Source organism: Oncorhynchus gorbuscha, linkage group LG16, assembly GCF_021184085.1.
Source record: "Oncorhynchus gorbuscha isolate QuinsamMale2020 ecotype Even-year linkage group LG16, OgorEven_v1.0, whole genome shotgun sequence".
Taxonomy (NCBI): domain Eukaryota; kingdom Metazoa; phylum Chordata; class Actinopteri; order Salmoniformes; family Salmonidae; genus Oncorhynchus; species Oncorhynchus gorbuscha.
This window is the reverse complement of record NC_060188.1, coordinates 95,558,484-95,582,874: the sequence shown is the minus strand read 5'-3', so window position 1 is coordinate 95,582,874 and position 24,391 is coordinate 95,558,484. Positions and strand designations below refer to the sequence as shown.

General features: G+C 43.6%; 1 protein-coding gene across 1 annotated transcript in view; it reads right to left on the bottom strand.

Moving 5' to 3' along the window:
- Positions 1 to 22,472, bottom strand: part of LOC123999464 (MOB kinase activator 3B-like) — a 58,937-nt gene extending 36,465 nt beyond the window's left edge. The window contains exon 1 of the mRNA XM_046305290.1: positions 21,655 to 22,472. Coding sequence (XP_046161246.1) covers positions 21,655 to 21,662 — 8 coding nt within the window. The 5' untranslated portion in view covers positions 21,663 to 22,472. The remainder of the gene's footprint in view (positions 1 to 21,654) is intronic.
- Positions 22,473 to 24,391: the final 1,919 nt, after the last annotated feature.

The window sequence follows — 24,391 nt, the reverse complement described above, 5'->3', positions numbered from 1 at the left end:
TTTTTAAAGTTTTAAAAGAAGGTGAAATCTTATAGTTAGTCCTTTTATAATTTGATTAAAATATATTTAGGAAGCATATCAGTCCTTTCAAGCCTTCTTCAAACAGTTTTGTTAAACAGGAAATAAGTCACATCAATATTTGTTTGTACTGGAGCTAGTCTCCTTCAGTGACTACACAATGTATAATGATTTTTACCAGAAAGGTGATATTTTAACCTTTATTTGAGTAAGCAGCATTACTAGTTATTGTTTATGGACCTCTCATAATAAATAATTACTTTTGGGTATTTACTTAGATTACATTTTTTCTATTACATTTGTTACATTTAACTGGTTAACGGTTACTTAGATTACATTTTTCTATTACATGTAGTTACATTTAACGGGTTAATAGTTACTTAGATTACATTTTCTAATACATTTAGTTACATTTAACTGGATAACGTAGAAAAGAAAGACCTATTGTTTCCACTTTTACATTACGCCATATAATGTAAAGTGAGGTCACTCACATTCTCATGAGTACTCTGAGTACTGACACATAGAGAGCTTCTTGTTCACATGAGTACTATGAGTACTGACAGATAGAGAGCTTCTTGTTCTCATGAATACTATGAGTACTGACAGATAGAGAGCTTCTTGTTCTCATGAATACTATGAGTACTGACAGATAGAGAGCTTCTTGTTCTCATGAGTACTATGAGTACTGAGAGAGAGCTTATTGTTTTCATGAGTACTATGAGTACTGACACAGAGAGCTTCTTGTTCTCGTGAGTACTATGAGTACTGACAGATAGAGAGCTTATTGTTCTCATGAGTACTATGAGTACTGACAGATAGAGAGCTTCTTGTTCTCATGAGTACTCTGAGTACTGACAGAGAGAGCTTATTGTTTTCATGAGTACTATGAGTACTGACAGATAGAGCTTCTTGTTCTCATGAGTACTGACAGATAGAGAGCTTCTTGTTCTCATGAGTACTATGAGTACTGAGAGAGAGCTTATTGTTTTCATGTGTACTCTGAGTACTGACACAGAGAGCTTCTTGTTCTCGTGAGTACTATGAGTACTGACAGATACTTATTGAGTACTGAGAGAGAGCTTATTGTTTTCATGAGTACTCTGAGTACTGACACAGAGAGCTTCTTGTTCTCGTGAGTACTATGAGTACTGACAGATAGAGAGCTTATTGTTCTCATGAGTACTATGAGTACTGACAGAGAGAGCTTATTGTTTTCATGAGTACTCTGAGTTTTTTTATTTTATTTGTATTTCACCTTTATTTAACCAGGTAGGCTAGTTGAGAACAGGTTCTCATTTGCAACTGCGACCTGGCCAAGATAAAGCATAGCAGTGTGAACAGACAACATAGAGTTACACATGGAGTAAACAATTAACAAGTCAATAACACAGAGAAAAAAGGGTAGTCTATATACAATGTGTGCAAAAGGCATGAGGAGGTAGGCGAATAATTACAATATTGCAGATTAACACTGGAGTGATAAATGATCAGATGATCATGTACAGGTAGAGATATTGGTGTGCAAAAGAGCAGAAAAATAAATAAATAAAAACTGTGGGGATGAGGTAGGTGAAAATGGGTGTGCTATTTACCAATAGATTATGTACAGCTGCAGCGATCGGTTAGCTGCTCAGCTAGCTGATGTTTGAAGTTGGTGAGGGAGATAAAAGTTTCCAACTTCAGCGATTTTGCAATTCGTTCCAGTCACAGGCAGCAGAGTACTGGAACGAAAGGCGGCCGAATGAGGTGTACTGACAGATAGAGAGCTTCTTGTTCTCATGAGTACTATGAGTTCTTCGCTAATCTTTCTAAGAGGAAATAAACATTTCTTTTTATAAAGCAAAGCCAGATCTGAAGATAACGTCACCATTGTAATGGAAAACCCTTCCTCCTTCACCTTTCACCAGTAACTGAGCAACTTGAAGGACAACATTTCAGAAGCCCCGTCATGGCTTTGGAAGTGTGGATGAATGACCTCATCACCTGTCCAGCCAGAAGCTGATAGATTCACTTTAAGGACAGAGTGACAGACAGACGTTTCTCTGTTAGTGTAGTGCGTAGGTCGTCTGATCATTACGGATGTAACCTTGGTTACCGTAACACACCAATAAAAAGAACAATGTGCCTTTCCAAGGTAACTCTAGGTCAAGCCTAACATTCAAGATTGTTCAATCATTCTGATTGATTATTTGGCTAATCAATGCTACTGATCGTGATCAATGACGACACATGATGGAACTGTTGCAGACAGTAAACGTGGCTCACACACACACACACACACACACACACACACACACACACACACACACACACACACACACACACACACACACACACACACACACACACACACACACACACACACACACACACACACACACACACACACACACACACACAAATTCCCAAGGTGCAGCTAAGAAGACAGAATAATGTGTGCTGAACAGGGGAAGGAAACTGATGTTGGCAGAGCATCACTTTCTGTGGAGCCAGAATCTGTTCAATCATTCATGACCGTGGTAGAGATGCTGTTATGGGTTTACGACCATGGTAGAGATGCTGTTATGGGTTTACGACCATGGTAGAGATGCTGTTATGGGTTTACGACCATGGTAGAGATGCTGTTATGGGTTTACGACCATGGTAGAGATGCTGTTATGGGTTTACGACCATGGTAGAGATGCTGTTATGGGTTTACGACCATGGTAGAGATGCAGTTGTGGGTTTATGACCATGGTAGAGATGCTGTTATGGGTTTACGACCACGGTAGAGATGCTGTTTTGGGTTTATGACCATGGTAGAGATGCTGTTATGGGTTTACGACCATGGTAGAGATGCTGTTATGGGTTTATGACCATGGTAGAGATGCTGTTGTGGGTTTAAAGCGGCTTTCTGTCCTTAAATAAACTGATATTCCAACATAGTGTTTCCCCTGTACAGTACAGCATTAACAGTCTGGAAATAGTGCGTTTAGCTAACTGTGCGTTTGCGCTAACTGTGCGTTTGCGCTAACTGTGCGTTTGCGCTAACTGTGCGTTTGAGCTAACTGTGCGTTTGAGCTAACTGTGCGTTTGAGCTACTGTGTGTTTAGCGAGAGAGAGAGAGAGAGAGAGAGAGAGAGAGAGAGAGAGAGAGAGGAGGCCTGAGGCCAAACCACACGACCAACAACATTGGACACTTTATGGAACACAAAGCCTTCACTATCTCATCCTGGAATATCTGAGGTCTGAGGTCATCCATCTGATGTCCAGTGATATTATGGTAGGAATCCAGTGATATTATGGTTGGAATCCAGTGATATTATGGTAGGAATCCAGTGAATCCAGTGATATTATGGTAGGAAACCAGTGATATTATGGTTGGAATCCAGTGATATTATGGTAGGAATCCAGTGATATTATGGTTGGAATCCAGTGATATTATGGTAGGAATCCAGTGATATTATGGTAGGAATCCAGTGATATTATGGTAGGAATCCAGTGATATTATGGTAGGAATCCAGTGATATTATGGTAGGAATCCAGTGATATTATGGTTGGAATCCAGTGATATTATGGTAGGAATCCAGTGATATTATGGTAGGAATCCAGTGATATTATGGTAGGAATCCAGTGATATTATGGTAGGAATCCAGTGATATTATGGTAGGATTCCAGTGATATTATGGTAGGATTCCAGTGATATTATGGTAGGATTCCAGTGATATTATGGTAGGAATCCAGTGATATTATGGTAGGAATCCAGTGATATTATGGTAGGAATCCAGTGATATTATGGTAGGATTCCAGTGATATTATGGTAGGAATCCAGTGATATTATGGTTGGAATCCAGTGATATTATGGTAGGAATCCAGTGAATCCAGTGATATTATGGTAGGAATCCAGTGATATTATGGTAGGAATCCAGTGAATCCAGTGATATTATGGTAGGAATCCAGTGATATTATGGTAGGATTCCAGTGATATTATGGTAGGATTCCAGTGATATTATGGTAGGAATCCAGTGATATTATGGTAGGATTCCAGTGATATTATGGTAGGATTCCAGTGATATTATGGTAGGATTCCAGTGATATTATGGTAGGATTCCAGTGATATTATGGTAGGATTCCAGTGATATTATGGTAGGAATCCAGTGATATTATGGTAGGAATCCAGTGATATTATGGTAGGATTCCAGTGATATTATGGTAGGATTCCAGTGATATTATGGTAGGAATCCAGGTTACAATTGTATTCACACATTATTTGCTTTTCTCACAGATTGCAACAACACTAATTAATGTCTGTTTGTTTTTGTAGATGGAGCAAGATTACATCTGACAATGCAAACTGTGTTTAAATGGCATGGCATATACAGACAGACAGAAAGACATGCAAACCAACGAACACAGTGATTTCATGGATCATCATCTGATGACGAGGGCAAAGTCCAATCACTCAATACCTCGACCTAATCCTATGTGTTTTTTAAAATATTTTTCAATGGCCACCAACTCACTGGTATTTCAGAGCTGTAAAGGAGAAACCAAAGAGGCTTCTGAAGATTTTAACCGTTATTGCCACTATTTAACTAGGCAAAGTCAGTTAATAAGAACAAATTCTGAAGATAAAGCTATAAACATTCCAGAACCATCAACAGTAAATGGTGTGGAAGTCTAGACCTATCTTGGTATGACTGATGTTGAAATGCCGACCTTTCTACCCCTTGAGAAGAGTTTTCATCTGTTATCTTGACTGTTGTAAACATTCTATCTCAGGACAACAAAAACAACAAGCACACAATTAACAAACTGGGCTATAAACAAGCAGGAAACTCCACGGATCATGGAGGCTGCTGTTCTTGTTGCCGGGGATTTGAATTCCACGTCACTAAGACACGTGATGCCAACAACATTGTAGTTACTCCACAATACGAACCTAAATGACAGAGTGAAAAGAAGGAAGCCTGTACAGAAGGCAAAAAAATATTCCAAAACATGCCTCCTTTAAGAGCAGCGACAATCCTGGGTCCTTCGTCTTTTCAGTTTTCTGCCACTTAGTGACTGGGTCGTGCTGCGACAAAAACACTCAAACTGAACAGATTAATCTCTTCATTCAAAGACTCAGTTGGGGCTGCTTCGCGTGATGTATTGTTGTCTCTACCTTATTTCCCTTTGTGCTGTTGTCTGTGCCCAAGAATGTTTGTACCGTGTTTTGTTCTGCTACCATGTTGTGATGCTACCATGTTGTTGTCATGTTGTGTTGCTGCCATGCTATGTTGCTGTCTTAGGTCTCTTTTTATGTAGTGTTGTCTCTCTTGTCGTGATGTGTGTTTTGTCCAATATATATATTTTATAAAAACAATTATTTTTCATTCCAGCCCCTGTCCCTGCAGGAGGCCTTTTGCATTTTGGTAGCCCGTCATTAAATAAGAATTTGTTCTTAACTGACTTGCCTCGTTAAATAAAGGTTAAATAAAAAAATACTATTCACAGGAGAGCCATTTGAACATAAACTTTTAAAAAACCATCTAAAATGTGCTCACAGGGCTATCGCAGCCAATCCAGAGGCTTCAGCTGAGGACACGAACGCGTACAAGAAGTCCTGCTTTAACCTCCTCAGAGCCATCAAACAGCCAAAATGACAATATCGGAGCAAGGTGGAATCCCAATTATCACGTCTCCGACCCTCAACGGATGTGGCAGGGGCTACAGTGCATTACGGACAACAAAAGGAAGCCCTAGCCATGATCTGCTCAACGATGCCTCTCTACCAGCCCAACTAAATGCCCTTTATGCACGCTTTCACAAAAACAACAGAGAGCCCTGCAGGCACCCCACTGATCATGAAGATTGAGTGATCCCTCTTTCTCCGAGGCTAACGTGAGTAAGGTTATTAAAACAGGTCAACACTCGTAAAGACCGCTTGGCCAGACGGTTTTCCAGGGCGTGTCATCAGGGCATGTGCAGACCAGCTAGCAGGCATCTTCACTGACATCTTCATCCTCTCCCGGTCTCAAAACCCCACACGTTTCACGGTTTCAAGTTGACTATGATCATTCCTGTTCCCAAACATTCAGGTATCCACAACAGGTATCCTGCCACAATGACTACCTCTCACATCTGTGATCATGAAGTGCTTTGAAAGGCTGGTCATGGCTCACATCGCCTCCATCATCCCAGACACAGTCCAATTTGAATAACACCCCAACAGATCCACAGACAACGCTATCCCAGTTGTACTCCACACCGTTCTCTCCCACATAGAAAAGAGCTGTATCTATGTGAGGATGTTGTTCATTGACTACAGTTCAGCGTTCAACACCACAGTGCCCTCCAAGCTCATCACTAAGCTAAGGACCCAGGAACTGTATATTAGTATATATTACCACTAGTATATTAACATAGGTATTTATATATTCCTGCTACCAGTCACCTTTCAGCTCTGTCTACATGTACTGCATATCTGCCTATCACACCTAAATGGACACTCTTACACAAACAACACACACACACTCCAACCACTGACCCTGTAATATAGCTCTTTCTTTCTTTCTTTCTTTCTTTCTTTCTTTCTTTCTTTCTTTCTTTCTTTCTTTCTTTCTTTCTTTCTTTCTTTCTTTCTTTCTTTCTTTCTTTCTTTCTTTCTTTCTTTCTTTCTTTCTTGAATACTGCACTGTTGGGTTTCCAGTTAAGCATTTCACAGGTGCAAAATGCCAAATAGCAAAACTTAAAAAACACAATTCTACAGTACATGACATTGACCACAATAGAGTAGACCTTTCTGTAAAATGATAATGAGTCCAGCTGTGTAAGATGACAGTGTGTTTTTGTTTACTGCCCCAACAGTATATGATATTGACCACAATAGAGTATCAAATCAAATGTATTTATATAGCCCTTCGTACATCAGCTGATATCTCAAAGTGCTGTACAGAAATCCAGCCTAAAACCCCAAACAGCAAGCGATGCAGGTGTAGAAGCACGTTGGCTAAGAAAAACTCCCTAGAAAGGACAAAACCTAGGAAGAAACCTAGAGAGGAACCAGGCTATGAGGGGTGGCCAGTCCTCTTCTGGCTGTGCCAGAGTAGACCTTTCTGTATAATGATAATGAGTCCAGCTGTGTGAGATGACAGTGTGTTTTTGTTTACAACAGTTGGCCCTATTAGGAGTAGCATCTGGAATCCACCATTACGGTGAAATAAAAGTGCTGAAGAGAGCAGTCTTTCAAAAAAGCCTGAGTCAAAACTCATGAAGCCGTGTGTGTGTGTGTGTGTGTGTGTGTGTGTGTGTGTGTGTGTGTGTGTGTGTGTGTGTGTGTGTGTGTGTGTGTGTGTGTGTGTGTGTGTGTGTGTGTGTGTGTGTGTGTGTGTGTGTGTGTGTGTGTGCTTCCTCAAAACGACAGCCGTGTAAAAAATGCATCAAACTCTGCCTTGGTCCCAGTGGATGACTGCATGCCGTTTGAGTAGGGGAATACAATGTGTAAAGCAAACTTACTACTGTCCCGCTTCCTTCCCATGAATGACTCGCGCTCTCCAACAGGTATATCTCACTGGTCATCCCCAAAGCCAACTCCTCATTTGGCCGCCTTTCCTTGCAGTTATCTGCTGCCAATGATTGGAACGAATTGCAAAAAAAAAATCACTGAAGCTGGAGACTCATATCTCCCTCACTAACTTTAAGCATCAGCTGCCAGAGCAGCTTACCGATCACTGCACCTGTACACAGCCCATCTGTAAATATCCCACCCAACTTCCTCATCCCCATATTGTTATTACTTATTTTTTGTCTTCCTTCCCATGAATGCCTTATAGCGACGCTATAGCAACCCTTATGACTATCTAGGATTATATATTGAACATTGTTTTACTTGCTCTTAAACACTAGTAAAAACTAAATGCATTCTCTTCAACCGATCGCTGCCCGCACCTGCCCACCCACCTAGCATCACTACTCTGGACGGTTCTGACTTCTGAATATGTGAACAACTACAAATACCTAGGTGTCTGGTCAGACCGTAAACTCTCCTTCCAGACTCATATTAAACATCTCCAATCAGGCCTCCCGGGTGGCGCAGTGGTTAAGGGCGCTGTACTGCAGCGCCAGCTGTGCCACCAGAGACTCTGGGTTTGCGCCCAGGCTCTGTCGCTTCCTATTTCTCAACAAAGCGCCGCCAAACACGCCCTCGTAAAACTGACTATAACACTGATCCTTGACCTCGGCGACGTAATTTGCAAAATAGCCTCCAACACTCTACTCAGCAAACTGGATGTAGTCTATCACAGTGCCATCCGTTTTGTCACCAAAGCCCCATACACTACCCACCACTGCGACCCGTACGCTCTCGTTGGCTGGCCCTCGCTTCTTATTCATCGCCAAACCCACTGGCTCCAGGTCATCTATAAGTCTTTGCTAGGTAAAGCCCCACCTTATCTCAGCTCACTGGTCACCATAGCAGGCCCCGCCCCCCATAGCACGCTCTCCAACAGGTATATCTCACTGGTCATCCCCAAAGCCAACTCCTCATTTGGCCGCCTTTCCTTCCAGTTCTCTGCTGCCAATGACCGGAACGAATTGCAAAAATCACTGAAGCTGGAGACTCATATCTCCCTCACTAACTTTAAGCATCAGCTGCCAGAGCAGCTTACCGATCACTGCACCTGTAAATAGCTCATCTGTACATAGCCCATCTGTAAATAGCCCACCCAATTACCTCATCCCTATATTGTTATTTATGTTTTGCTCCTTTGCACCCCAGTATCTCTACTTGCACATTCATCTTCTGCACATCTATCACTCCAGTGTTTAATTGATAAATTGTAATTTCTTCGCCACTACGGCCTATTTATTGCCTTACCTCCCTAATCTTCTACATTTGCACACGCTGAATATAGATTTTTTCGATTGTGTTATTGACTGTACATGTGTTTATCCCATGTGTAACTCTGTTGTTGTTTTTGTCACACTGCTTTGCTTTATCATGGCCATGGCGTAGTTGTAAATGAGAACTTGTTCTCAAATGGGCCTACCTGGTTAAATATTTTTTTTAAAATCTATTAAAAGGTGAGAATAATATATCTAGACGTTTGAAGCCCTCATATACAGTATCACACAGAGTCCATGTTCAGTTCAGTCAATGTTTAACCAGGTTACTCTGTGCTTGGCAAACACTTCTGTAACCAAACCGCACTCACACATTCCTTTCCTCTGAGACCTTGCACACACAACCTACTCAAACAAATCACCTCTGGTGGGAATGGGATGAAAGGTAGTTAACTCAGTGACCAAGTTGACACACCTTAAAACTACCAGTACATTATGGTCACCCTTTAAACTACCAGTACATTATGGTCACCCTTTAAACACCTTTAAACTACCAGTATATTATGGTCACCCTTTAAACTACCAGTATACTATGGTCACCCTTTAAACACCTTAAAACTACCAGTACATTATGGTCACCCTTTAAACTACCAGTACATTATGGTCACCCTTTAAACTACCAGTACATTATGGTCACCCTTAAAACTACCAGTACATTATGGTCACCCTTAAAACTACCAGTATACTATGGTCACCCTTAAAACTACCAGTATACTATGGTCACCCTTTAAACACCTTAAAAACTACCAGTATACTATGGTCACCCTTTAAACTACCAGTATACTATGGTCACCCTTTAAACACCTTAAAACTACCAGTATATTATGGTCACCCTTTAAACTACGAGTATATTATGGTCACCCTTTAAACTACCAGTATATTATGGTCACCCTTTAAACACCTTAAAACTACCAGTATATTATGGTCACCCTTTAAACTACCAGTACATTATGGTCACCCTTTAAACTACCAGTACATTATGGTCACCCTTTAAACTACCAGTACATTATGGTCACCTTTTAAACACCTTAAAACTACCAGTATATTATGGTCACCCTTTAAACACCAGGTTCTTTCAGATGCTAGTATTTTGGGAAGTATTATCAATTTTCCCAAAATACTTCTTACTATAGTTATCCAGTGTAGCAATGCAAGACCCAAGGGCGGGAAAAGACCGACAAAGAGAGGATAGCCTACGGACGTGAGTGAACGACAGTCCCTGACGATGTACCTTCCTGTCCTCTAGAGGATTAGTCCCTGACGATGTGCCTTCCTGTCCTCTAGGGGATCAGTCCCTGACGATGTACCTTCCTGTCCTCTAGAGGATCAGTCACTAACGATGTGCCTTCCTGTCCTCTAGGGGATCAGTCACTGACGATGTGCCTTCCTGTCCTCTAGAAGATCAGTCCCTGACGATGTACCTTCCTGTCCTCTAGGGGATCAGTCCCTGACGATGTACCTTCCTGTCCTATAGGGGATCAGTCCCTGACGATGTACCTTCCTGTCCTATAGGGGATCAGACCCTGACGATGTACCTTCCTGTCCTCTAGAGGATCAGTCCCTGTCGATGTACCTTCCTGTCCTCTAGAGGATCAGTCCCTGTCGATGTACCTTCCTGTCCTCTAGAGGATCAGTCCCTGACGATGTACCTTCCTGTCCTCTAGAGGATCAGTCCCTGTCGATGTACCTTCCTGTCCTCTAGGGGATCAGTCCCTGACGATGTACCTTTCTGTCTTCTAGGGGATCAGTCACTGACAATGTAACTTCCTGTCCTCTAGGGGATCAGTCACTGATGATGTAACTTCCTGTCCTCTAGGGGATCAGTCACTGATGATGTAACTTCCTGTCCTCTAGGGAATCTGTTATGGAGGAGAATGACGTGTCAGTCCCTGTCGATGTACCTTCCTGTTCCTCTAGAGGAATCCCCAACAACCAGATGTTGTGGATTTCAGGGCAAATGGAAAGCGAGGCTGTGACGCCGCTTTTGGAGGAACAAAGGGACACTCTGACAGTTCTCTTGTCAAGACCAGTATGTAGGGGATCTAGTTTCAGACCAGTTTGTAAGGGATCTAGTTTCAGACCAATATGTAAGGGATCTAGTTTCAGACCAATATGTAGGGGGATCTAGTTTCAGACCAGTATGTAGGGGATCTAGTTTCAGACCAGTACGTAGTGGGATCTGGTTTCAGACCAGTATGTAGTGAGATCTGGTTTCAGACCAGTATGTAGGGGATCTGGTTTCAGACCAGTGTGTAGAGGGATCTAGTTTCAGACCAGTATGTAAGGGATCTAGTTTCAGACCAGTATGTAGTGGGATCTAGTTTCAGGCCAGTATGTAGTGGGATCTGGTTTCAGACCAGTATGTAGAGGATCTAGTGTCAGACCAGTATGTAGGGGGATCTAGTGTCAGACCAGTATGTAGGGGGATCTAGTTTCAAACCAGTATGTAGGGGATCTAGTTTCAGACCAGTATGTAGGGGATCTAGTTTCAGACCAGTATGTAGGGGATCTAGTTTCAGACCAGTATGTAGGGGATCTAGTTTCAGACCAGTATGTAGGGGATCTGGTTTCAGACCAGTATGTAGTGGGATCTGGTTTCAGACCAGTATGTAGTGGGATCTGGTTTCAGACCAGTATGTAGTGGGATCTGGTTTCAGACCAGTATGTAGTGGGATCTGGTTTCAGACCAGTATGTAGTGGGATGTGGTTTCAGACCAGTATGTAGTGGGATGTGGTTTCAGACCAGTATGTAGTGGGATCTAGTTTCAGACCAGTATGTAGTGGGATCTAGTTTCAGACCAGTATGTAGGGGATCTAGTTTCAGACCAGTATGTAGGGGATCTAGTGTCAGACCAGTATGTAGGGGATCTAGTGGCAGACCAGTATGTAGGGGATCTAGTGTCAGACCAGTATGTAGGGGATCTAGTGGCAGACCAGTATGTAGGGGATCTAGTGTCAGACCAGTATCTAGTGGGATCTAGTTTCAGACCAGTAGTGTCAGACCAGTATGTAGGGGGATCTAGTGTCAGACCAGTATGTAGTGGGATCTGGTTTCAGACCAGTATGTAGGGGATCTAGTGTCAGACCAGTATGTAGGGGGATCTAGTGTCAGACCAGTATGTAGGGGGATCTAGTGTCAGACCAGTATGTAGGGGATCTAGTGTCAGACCAGTATGTAGTGGGATCTAGTTTCAGACCAGTATGTAGGGGGATCTAGTGTCAGACCAGTATGTAGGGGAATCTAGTGTCAGACCAGTATGTAGGGGGATCTAGTGTCAGACCAGTATGTAGGGGATCTAGTTTCAGACCAGTATGTAGGGGATCTAGTGGCAGACCAGTATGTAGTGGGATCTGGTTTCAGACCAGTATGAATCTAGTGTCAGGATCTGGTTTCAGACCAGTATGTATCAGACCAGTATGTGGGATCTGGTTTCAGACCAGTATGTAGGGGATCTAGTTTCAGACCAGTATGTAGGGGGTTGGCAGACCAGTATGTTGTGGGATCTGGTTTCAGACCAGTATGTAGTGGGATGTGGTTTCAGACCAGTATGTAGTGGGATCTAGTTTCAGACCAGTATGTAGGGGGTGGAATCTGGTTTCAGACCAGTATGTAGTGCAGGTATCTAGGGGATCTTCAGACCAGTATGTAGTGGGATCTCAGACCAGTATGTAGATCTAGCTTTCAGACCAGTATGTAGTGGGATCTGGTTTCAGACCAGTATGTAGGGGATCTAGTTTCAGGGGAGTATGTAAGGGGATCTAGTGTCAGACCAGTATGTAGGGGATCTAGTTTCAGACCAGTATGTAGGGGATCTAGTTTCAGACCAGTATGTAGTGGGATCTGGTTTCAGACCAGTATGTAGGGGATCTAGTTTCAGACCAGTATGTAGGAAGAGTAGCTGCTGCCTTGGCAGGAACTAATGGGGATCCCTAATAAACCCCAGGAAGAGTAGCTGCTGCCTTGGCAGGAACTAATGGGGATCCATAATAAACCCCAGGAAGAGTAGCTGCTGCCTTGGCAGGAACTAATGGGGATCCATAATAAACCCCAGGAAGAGTAGCTGCTGCCTTGGCAGGAACTAATGGGGATCCATAATAAACCCCAGGAAGAGTAGCTGCTGCCTTGGCAGGAACTAATGGGTATCCCTAATAAACCCCAGGAAGAGTAGCTGCTGCCTTGGCAGGAACTAATGGGTATCCCTAATAAACCTCAGGAAGAGTAGCTGCTGCCTTGGCAGGAACTAATGGGGATCCTAATGGGGATCCAATAAACCCCAGGAAGAGTAGCTGCTGCCTTGGCAGGAACTAATGGGGATCCATAATAAACCCCAGGAAGAGTAGCTGCTGCCTTGGCAGGAACTAATGGGGATCCATAATAAACCCCAGGAAGAGTAGCTGCTGCCTTGGCAGGAACTAATGGGGATCCATAATAAACCCCAGGAAGAGTAGCTGCAGCCTTGGCAGGAACTAATGGGTATCCCTAATAAACCCCAGGAAGAGTAGCTGCTGCCTTGGCAGGAACTCATGGTTATCCCTAATAAACCCCAGGAAGAGTAGCTGCTGCCTTGGCAGGAACTAATGGGGATCCATAATAAACCCCAGGAAGAGTAGCTGCTGCCTTGGCAGGAACTAATGGGGATCCATAATAAACCCCAGGAAGAGTAGCTGCTGCCTTGGCAGGAACTAATGGGGATCCATAATAAACCCCAGGAAAACCCCTAATGGGGATCCATAATAAAAGGAAGAGTAGCTGCTGCCTTGGCAGGAACTAATGGGTATCCCTAATAAACCCCAGGAAGAGTAGCTGCTGCCTTGGCAGGAACTAATGGGGATCCATAATAAACCCCAGGAAGAGTAGCTGCTGCCTTGGCAGGAACTAATGGGTATCCCTAATAAACCCCAGGAAGAGTAGCTGCTGCCTTGGCAGGAACTAATGGGGATCCATAATAAACCCCAGGAAGAGTAGCTGCTGCCTTGGCAGGAACTAAGGAAGAGTAGCTGCTGCCTTGGCAGGAACTAATGGGGATCCATAATAAACCCCAGGAAGAGTAGCTGCTGCCTTGGCAGGAACTAATGGGGATCCATAATAAACCCCAGGAAGAGTAGCTGCTGCCTTGGCAGGAACTAATGGGGATCCATAATAAATCTCTCCTTGTCCCAGTCTGTAATCCCAACATGTTCCCAAGAGCTCCAAGATGACCTGGCTAAATGACTATTACCCTGTAGCACTCACATGTATAATTATTATAATTGTATAAGTGCTTTGAGAAGATGGTCATGACACACATCAACACCATCATCCCAGACACCCTGGACCCACTCCCATCCCATACTGAAGGTACTGTATAGGCCTAGATATTAATGGCCCTCTCCCATCCCATACTGAAGGTACTGTATAGGCCTAGATATTAATGGCCCTCTCCCATCCCATACTGAAGGTACTGTATAGGCCTAGATATTAATGGCCCTCTCCCATCCCATGCTGAAGGTACTGTATAGGCCTAGATATTAATGGCCCTCTCCCATCCCATACTGAAGGTACTGTATAGGCCTAGATATTAATGGCTCTCTCCCATCCCATACTGAAGGTACTGTATAGGCCTAGATATTAATGGCCCTCTCCCATCCCATACTGAAGGTACTGTATAGGCCTAGATATTAATGGCCCTCTCCCATCCCATACTGAAGGTACTGTATAAGCCTAGATATTAATGGCCCTCTCCCATCCCATACTGAAGGTACTGTAAAGGCCTAGATATTAATGGCTCTCTCCCATCCCATACTGAAGGTACTGTATAGGCCTAGATATTAATGGCCCTCTCCCATCCCATACTGAAGGTACTGTAAAGGCCTAGATATTAATGGCTCTCTCCCATCCCATACTGAAGGTACTGTATAGGCCTAGATATTAATGGCTCTCTCCCATCTGGACAAGAAGGTGAAAAACTATGTGAGAATGCTGTACGTGGACTATTGCTCAGTGTTCAGTACCATAGTCCTCTCCGAGCTCATCACCAAGCTAGGGACCCAGGGATTGAACCCCTCCCTCTGAAACTGGATCCTGGACTTCTTGACGGGCCAGCCACAGGTGCTGAGGGTAGGCAACAACAGGGGACCCCTCAGGGGGGGCGTGCTTAGTCTTCTCTTGTACTGCCTGTTCACCCACGACTGTGTGGCCAAGCACGACTCCAACACCATCATCAAGATTTGGCACAGTCCCTTGGATCCTCATAAAGTTTTACAGCTGCACCATCAAGAGCTATTAGACTGGCTGCATCACTGAGAGGAAATTCACCGCCCTGCACCATCAAGAGCTATTAGACTGGCTGCATCACTGAGAGCAAATTCACCGCCCTGCACCATCAAGAGCTATTAGACTGGCTGCATCACTGAGAGCAAATTCACCGCCCTGCACCATCAAGAGCTATTAGACTGGCTGCATCACTGAGAGCAAATTCACCGCCCTGCACCATCAAGAGCTATTAGACTGGCTGCATCACTGAGAGCAAATTCACCGCCCTGCACCATCAAGAGCTATTAGACTGGCTGCATCACTGAGAGCAAATTCACCGCCCTGCACCATCAAGAGCTATTAGACTGGCTGCATCACAGAGAGCAAATTCACCGCCCTTGAACACAAAGCGCTACAGAGGTTGTTACAGACAGTCCAGTACATCACTGAGGCCGAGCTTCCTGCCACCCAGGACCTTTATATCAGGCCCGAAATTATTGCCACAGACTCCATCCACCCAAGTCATAGACTGTTCGCTCTGCTACTGTCTGGCAAACGGTACTGGAGCATCGACTCTCAGACAGGCACAGAGACAGCTTCTACCCCCCATTAAATAGTCCCCCCCCCTCACCAATCTACATACAATAGCCCATAATGACAAAACAAAAACACTTAGTAATACTTATTAACTCAAGACATTTTTGAGCTTTTAATGTTTTAATTACACTTTGACATGATAGGCTACGTAGGTCAGTGGCATAAAACTTCAATGTAACACACCAAAATGTAGAAGAAGTGAAAGGGGGTGTGAATATATTACTGTAGGTACTGTAGGTACTGTGTAGGTCTAGATATAGGTGGGTGTAAACCACTTCCCTAGCCGGCCGTTCTGCGCACACTAAAATCTCAACATTTCCAATTCGTGGTACAAAGAGTGTTTTAATTAGTGAAGGTGATACTCGTGACGGGCAACTTGCAGGCGCTTAGTGATGACTCAATCACCATTTACGACATTGTTTGGGTGGCTGACCGCCTGTGGACTATCACGAGGTTCAAACACACCTCATCTCTCGAGGAAGAGACGTCCCTACGGAAGACCTGGGGGTCACTGAAGCCAGGAGAGGTGTGAAGACTAAGGAAATGTCATGTGCATTTCCATTGGGATTTCACTTTAAAGCTATTTAAGAGATTCAATTAAATAGTTTTTAAAAAGTTTATTTAACCAAGTAGGCCAGTTGAGAACACCTTTATTTAACCAGGTAGGCCAGTTGAGAACACCTTTATTTAACCAGGTAGGCCAGTTGAGAACACCTTTATTTAACCAGGTAGGCCAGTTGAGAACAAGTTCTCATTTACAACTGCGACCTGGCCAAGATAAAGCAAAGCAGTGTCGACAAAAACAACAACACAGAGGTACACATAAACAAACGTACAGTCAATAACACAATAGATAAGAAAAATAGAAAAATCAATGTACAGTGTGTGCAAATGTAGAAGATAATTACAATTTAACATTAATACTGGAGTGATAGATGTGCAGATGTTGATGTGCAAGTAGAGATACTGGGGTGAAAAAGAACAAGAGGGTAAGTAATAATATGGGGATGAGGTAGTTGGGTGTGGCTATTTACAGATGGGCTGTGTACAGGTACAGGGATTGATAAATTAATGTTGCCGTGTGAATGAAATTGTCATGTTTCATAAAGAGCTAGGAATTTGTATGTACTGTAAGTACAATGGATTTATTGTTACAGGGAAACTGTTATTTTGTTCATTGGACAGCGGATAGGTCAAAGAGGAGAGACACAGTGGGGCGCTCCTATCATTTAAATTGAGTTGATTAGATAAGAGTCTGGCTGTGTTTCCCTGTCTATTGTTTTTTCTAGCAAAGTCCTAAGAAATGTTAATTCAGATTGGGGGTGAGCTTCTGCTAGAATTTGGTTTAAAGGACAGTGCGTTTGGTTTAAAGGACAGCGAGTTTGTTCATACTCTGCTTCCTCCTATGTCACACAGTCTTAAGGCAATAGCTTCAGTTCAGCTGGCGGGCTAGGCTCCCTAAAAAAGACCTGAGCTTGAGTCCTGTGTCAACGACGCCCTAACCCATAAGTCCTGTGTCAACGACGCCCTAACCCATAAGTCCTGTGTCAACGACGCCCTAACCCATAAGTCCTGTGTCAACGACGCCCTAACCCATAAGTCCTGTGTCAACGACGCCCTAACCCATAAGTCCTGTGTCAACGACGCCCTAACCCATAAGTCCTGTGTCAATGACGCCCTAACCCATAAGTCCTGTGTCAACGACGCCCTAACCCATAAGTCCTGTGTCAATGACGCCCTAACCCATAAGTCCTGTGTCAATGACGCCCTAACCCATAAGTCCTGTGTCAACGACGCCCTAACCCATAAGTCGTGTGTCAACAAAGCCCTAACCCATAAGTCCAGTGTCAACAAAGCCCTAACCCATAAGTCCTGTGTCAACAACGCCCTAACCCATAAGTCGTGTGTCAACAAAGCCCTAACCCATAAGTCCAGTGTCAACAAAGCCCTAACCCATAAGTCCTGTGTCAACGACGCCCTAACCCATAAGTCGTGTGTCAACAAAGCCCTAACCCATAAGTCCTGTGTAACCCATAAGTCCAGTGACGAAGCCCTAACCCATAAGTCCAGTGTCAACGACGCCCTAACCCATAAGTCCAGTGTCAACGACGCCCTAACCCATAAGTCCTGTGTCAACGACGCCCTAACCCATAAGTCCTGTGTCAATGACGCCCTAACCCATAAGTCCTGTGTCAACGACGCCCTAACCCACAAGTCCTGTGTCAACGACGCCCTAACCCACAAGTCCTGTGTCACGACGCCCTAACCCATAAGTCCTGTGTCAACAAAGTCCCTAACCCACAAGTCCTGTGTCAACGACGCCCTAACCCACAAGTCCTGTGTCAACGAAGCCCTAACCCACAAGTCCTGTGTCAACAAAGCCCTAACCCACAAGTCCTGTGTCAACAAAGCCCTAACCCACAAGTCCTGTGTCAACAAAGCCCTAACCCATAAGTCCAGTGTCAACAAAGCCCTAACCCATAAGTCCAGTGTCAACGACGCCCTAACCCATAAGTCCCAGTGTCAACAACGCCCTAACCCATAAGTCCTGTGTCAACGACGCCCTAACCCATAAGTCCTGTGTCAACGACGCCCTAACCCGGAAGCTTGTAAGAAATCCCGCTATGCCCTCCGACGAACCATCAAACAAGCAAAGCGTCAATACAGGACTCAGATTGAATCCTACTACACCGGCTCTGACTCTCGTCGGATGTGGCAGGGCTTGACAACTATTACGGACTAAAAAAGGAAACCCAGCAGCGAACTGCCTAGTGACGCGAGCCTACCAAACGAGCTAAATGCCTTTTATGGTCGCTTTGAGGCAAGCAACACTGAAGCATGCATGAGAGCACCAGCTGTTCTGGACGACTGTGTGATAAAGCTCTCGGTAGCCGATGTGCGATGAGCAAGACCTTTTGTGCTCTACTCTGCTGCACTCTACTCTGCTGCACTCTACTCTGCTGCACTCTACTCTGCTGCACTCTACTCTGCTGCACTCTACTCTGCTGCACTCTACTCTGCTGCACTCTACTCTGCTGCACTCCACTCTGCTGCACTGCACTCTACTGCTACTGCACTCTACTCTACTGCACGGCACTCTACTGCACGGCACTCTACTGCACGGCACTCTACTGCACGGCACTCTACTGCACGGCACTCTACTGCACGGCACTCTACTGCACGGCACTCTACTCTACTCTACTCTACTCTACTCTACTCTACTCTACTCTACTCTACTCTACTCTACTCTACTGTACTGTACTCTACTGTACTCTACTCTACTGTACTCTACTCTACTGTACTCTACTCTACTGTACTGTACTGTACTCTACTCTACTGTACTGTACTCTACTGTACTGTACTGTACTCTACTGTACTCTACTCTACTCTACTCTACTCTACTCTACTGTACTGTACTCTACTCTACTCTACTGTACTCTACTCTACTCTACTCTACTCTACTCTACTCTACTGTACTCTACTCTACTCTACTGTACTCTACTGTACTCTACTGTACTCTACTGTACTGTACTCTACTGTACTCTACTGTACTGTACTCTACTGTACTGTACTGTACTGTACTCTACTGTACTCTACTGTACTCTACTGTACTCTACTGTACTCTACTGTACTCTACTGTACTCTACTGTACTCTACTGTACTCTACTGTACTCTACTGTACTGTACTGTACTGTACTGTACTGTACTGTACTGTACTGTACTGTACTCTACTCTACTCTACTCTACTCTACTGTACTCTACTCTACTGTACTCTACTGTACTGTACTCTACTGTATTGTACTCTACTGTACTGTACTGTACTGTGCTCTACTCTACTGTGCTCTACTGTACTGTGCTCTACTCTACTGTACTGTGCTCTACTCTACTGTACTGTGCTCTACTCTACTGTACTGTGCTCTACTCTACTGTACTGTGCTCTACTCTACTGTGCTCTACTCTACTGTACTGCGCTCTACTCTACTGTACTGCGCTCTACTCTACTGTACTGCGCTGTAATCTACTGTACTGCGCTGTAATCTACTGTACTGCGCTGTAATCTACTGTACTGCGCTGTAATCTACTGTACTGCACTGTAATCTACTGTACTGCACTGTAATCTACTGTACTGCACTGTAATCTACTGTACTGCGCTGTAATCTACTGTACTGCGCTGTAATCTACTGTACTGCACTGTAATCTACTGTACTGTGCTGTAATCTACTGTACTGTGCTGTACTGTAATCTACTGTACTGTAATCTACTGTACTGCGCTGTAATCTACTGTACTGCACTGTAATCTACTGTACTGCGCTGTAATCTACTGTACTGTGCTGTACTGTACTCCACTGTGCTGCGCTGTAATCTACTGCGCTGTAATCTACTCTACTGTGCTGCGCTGTAATCTACTGTACTGTGATGTCAAAACATGTGCCCAATGACATTCATATCCATAATTATGCATTTCTGTGTAGAACAGATCAGGGACCCATTATTAAATCCACTACCGGAATTCCATTAATGTAAATCCACTTCACCGTACTTCAATAGAGTAGACACTAGTCTCTATATGGTGAACAGTAGTCTAGAGTAGACACTAGTCTCTATATGGTGAACAGTAGTCTAGAGTAGACACTAGTCTCTATATGGTGAACAGTAGTCTAGAGTAGACACTAGTCTCTATATGGTGAACAGTAGTCTAGAGTAGACACTAGTCTCTATATGGTGAACAGTAGTCTAGAGTAGACACTAGTCTCTATATGGTGAACAGTAGTCTAGAGTAGACACTAGTCTCTATATGGTGAACAGTAGTCTAGAGTAGACACTAGTCTCTATATGGTGAACAGTCGTCTGTCTACCTGTAATAATGGACCGTAAAATTGTTCTCTCAGACCGGGCTTTACCAGAACTCACACCCCGTAGCTATGCAAGTTGCAAAGGTGTCTATCACAGGCGCCCGACAGCAGCCAATAAGCCCGACCGGGACGTGCAATCATTCTCGACGCAAGACAATAAACCTACGAGGCTACTTCATTTGGACGTGTACATAAAACAACATACCATTACGAACAGATTAGTAAATGACTAGCTGTTAAGAATGTCTTATGCAAGGTGTTGGTATACGCAGGGGATTGAGGATAACATTGTAGCCTGTGGGGTCTGATGCACGCAACTCCCATGTTTCTAGTCGTCTGTGACATTACCAAGAGGTAACTTCAGTCGGAGTCCTGACAACGCACCACGGCCGTTATAATGGTTGCCTATCGCATTGCCTTGGGGAGCGCTAGTTCTGTGTGTGTGTGTGTGTGTGTGTCTTCGCCTCCAAGGGCCACATTAAAATGTCCCGCTTTATTGTAAATGTAAAATGATGTATAGTGTAGACAAGGCTATTCTACCCCGAACTGAAGTGGTAATGTCCACTTCAACCACATATTTAGAAATGACCCCGTTTCCCCCAGCCACAACAATATCTTACCCCCCCTCCTCCCCTCACCCAACGAATAAATATCAATTGCAAAATTGGAAAAACGATTTCAAAATCTACCATTTACAGTGTAGAAAATGTGTAAAATGTAAAACAGCTTTCTATTCAATTTAAACGAGTGGATCAGAATGAAGAACTTGAGAAATTGAAACTAATATTATGTTATTCAATTTGAACAAGCGTATTAGATCATTAGACTGATCAGTGTGAACACGGACACCTACTGAAAGGCCAAAATGACCGCAAAGAAAACGAGCAAACAGTTACGAAAGTTGAAACATTGTTAACCTTTACATCAAAGGTCAAACTTTCGATGTAAGCAAAATAACGCTATGCGTTAGAATTGACCAGAGTATAAACACGTACACATAAGACCCTTTAAAGTGCCATTTAAAACCATTTATCATGAAATTATAAACACGTAGCATGCCTATTTGTTAGTGCGTATCGTTCTTACCTGAACATCAGTCATCTGTATCCAACCGTTGCGCTCTCCTGCCGTGGTTCGACTAGAATGAACACATTCCTCTGTCCCGCTACGGCTGTTCCGCAGGGACAGGAAAGAGACAATAGAAACGCCTTGGGCAAATATAAGGATGAGCGGGGATGTTCTCTTGATATTCATTCAAAATGTAACGAATAATTTTGGGTGTCAGAGAAAATGTATGCAGTAAAAAGTACATTACTGTCTTTAAGAATATACTGAAGCAAAAGTAGTCAAAAATGTAGATAAAGTACAGATACCCCCCCCCCTGAAAAAACGACTAAAAAGTATTTTTTACTTTAAGTAGTTTACACCTCTGGTGTCAGTCCCATTGATATTAAACGATGTTGGTGTTTCAAAACGAGAGTAGCCCAAAGGCTGGCAGATGGGGATATTGAGTCGTTTCCATTTTACCGTCCAAACACATTGTATGCAGGTCTGCAATATTCTCATAACCTCCCGTGGATCGGCTTTACCTTAAACATTCTCCATCTTCAGGCTGCAAAGGCGTTGATTTCCTCCTTAACTAGATGTATTGTCGAGAAGGAGGGGGGGAAATATGTGTACTTTATAAAACACCATTTTTCACCACCATGCTAGAGTGTCTAATGCCTAGGAATGCAAGTCCCAGATGCGGCATATTGTTTCAGTCAATCAGATTGCAGCAGTAACATCAGGAAGTAGCATCAGCCATTGGCATGGTGGTGTAAGATGGCGTCTCATAAACAAAGTAAGCATATTTTCAGAAGAAATCCCCTCTTCGCCAATACATCTAGTTAAGTAGGAGATCGATACCTTTGCAGCCTGAATGGAGAATGTTTTAGGTACGAATAGGTCCATGGGGATATGAATGCAGTGTCAGCTGTGTACAGTGCATTTGGATGGTAAAATGAAACCATCGATATCGCCACCTGCCGGTCTTTGGGCTAAAGGGAGAAAGGACTACATCTTTCTCTTTGAATTGCAATATGGGCTGTTGGAAATAAATTGAGGGCATATATTTATTACAGCCTAATCCTGGGATCAAATCTCTCAGAAGGGTCTTGTTACAAAGTAGCCTAAATACACTGTAGTGGTTCCCAAACCGTAGAGCCGGTATGGGGGGACCTGCAGAACTCAGTCCTCCTTTAAACTTACACTTGAACATTGTAATTGTAGAATGCACAAGGTGCAATTTCTATATCGGGTAGTGAATCATCAGTTCCTCTTGTCCTGTCAGTCATTTCAGACCGCGGAGAGACATTTATAACTGGTCAGAAATGTCCAGATCAACTAGCCCACGTCAGCTAACATGTTTTTAGCCCATAGATAATATAATAATAATATATGCCATTTTACAGTCATGTGTGCATACATTCTACGTATGGGTGGTCCCGGGGATCGAACCCACTACCCTGGCGTTACAAGCGCCATGCTCTACCAACTGAGCTACATGTATTGTTGTACCTTTTTTTGACACTCAAATATCACATGAATACACATTAGACATGGCAAAACGTATAGAATTACAAGGAAAGTAGCTTTAAAACGGAACATTTTTTATATATGCACCTCATGATAACGTGTAGAATTCCAGGAAATCAGCTTTAAACCTGAAAAAACTCTCTCCTCCAACAACAACGGGGAGGGGGACGTGAACAGTTTGTATCACGAACAGCGATAGTTCCCATAGGAATAGACGTGTTTCGTGCGTGCGGAAGGGGGTGGAACATGTGATGTTGCTCAACGCTGGGAAAGGGTCCCCGTGTGAAAAAGTTTGGGAACACCTGCTGTAAAGTACTTGTTTTCTGACAACACTGCTCTCTAGTGGGGGAAATACGGTACTGTATGACGCTTCTCGTCTATTCTAGTGATGCAACAATTATTGTTGTTTTAAAATCAGTTATTTTATTCTCTGATTAAATTACATTGGGCTTAATCCATATAGAAGGTATGTGAAATTGTAACAGTAGAAACCAATGAACTAGAATGGGACATTTACACACTGGATCCTACTATACTAGCCCACTATAACCCACCATAGTAACTCAACACCTACAAAACCAACACATGGCGGTGAATTTGAGGTAGTAGACTCCTCTCATTGGTGCTGTGAAGTGACCTGTATCAGAGGAGAAACAGAGCTGTAAGGTCTACACCTGTTTTATTCGCCGTGACAAATATACTTTGATTTGATCAACACTGTCGCCCCCATAGACACTGGAGCAGTCTGTTAGTATTGTTTGACTCGGTGCCTGTTGCTGGACCCAGTGGACATGTGTGTTCATACTACATTTCTAATAGTGAAATGCTTTCTTAAATATGCTGAACATAAATATAACTGCAACGTACAACAATTTCAGCGATTTTACTGAGTTACAGTTCATATAAGAAAATCAAACAGTTGAAATAAATTCGTTAGGCCCCTTAATCTATGGGTTTCACGTGACTGGGCATGACCGCAGGCCTGGCACACCCACTGGGGAGCCAGGCACACCCACTGGGGAGCCAGGCACACCCACTGGGGAGCCAGGCCGAGCCAATCAGAATAAGTTTTCCCCACAAAAGGGCTTTAATACAGACAGAAATACTAATGTTTCATCAGCTGTCCTGGTGGCTGATCTCAGACGATCCTCTAGGTGAAGAAATCGGATGTGCTGTCAAATTCTCTAAAACAACGTTGGAGGCAGTTTATGGTAGAGAAATGATCATTAAATTCTCTGGCAACAGC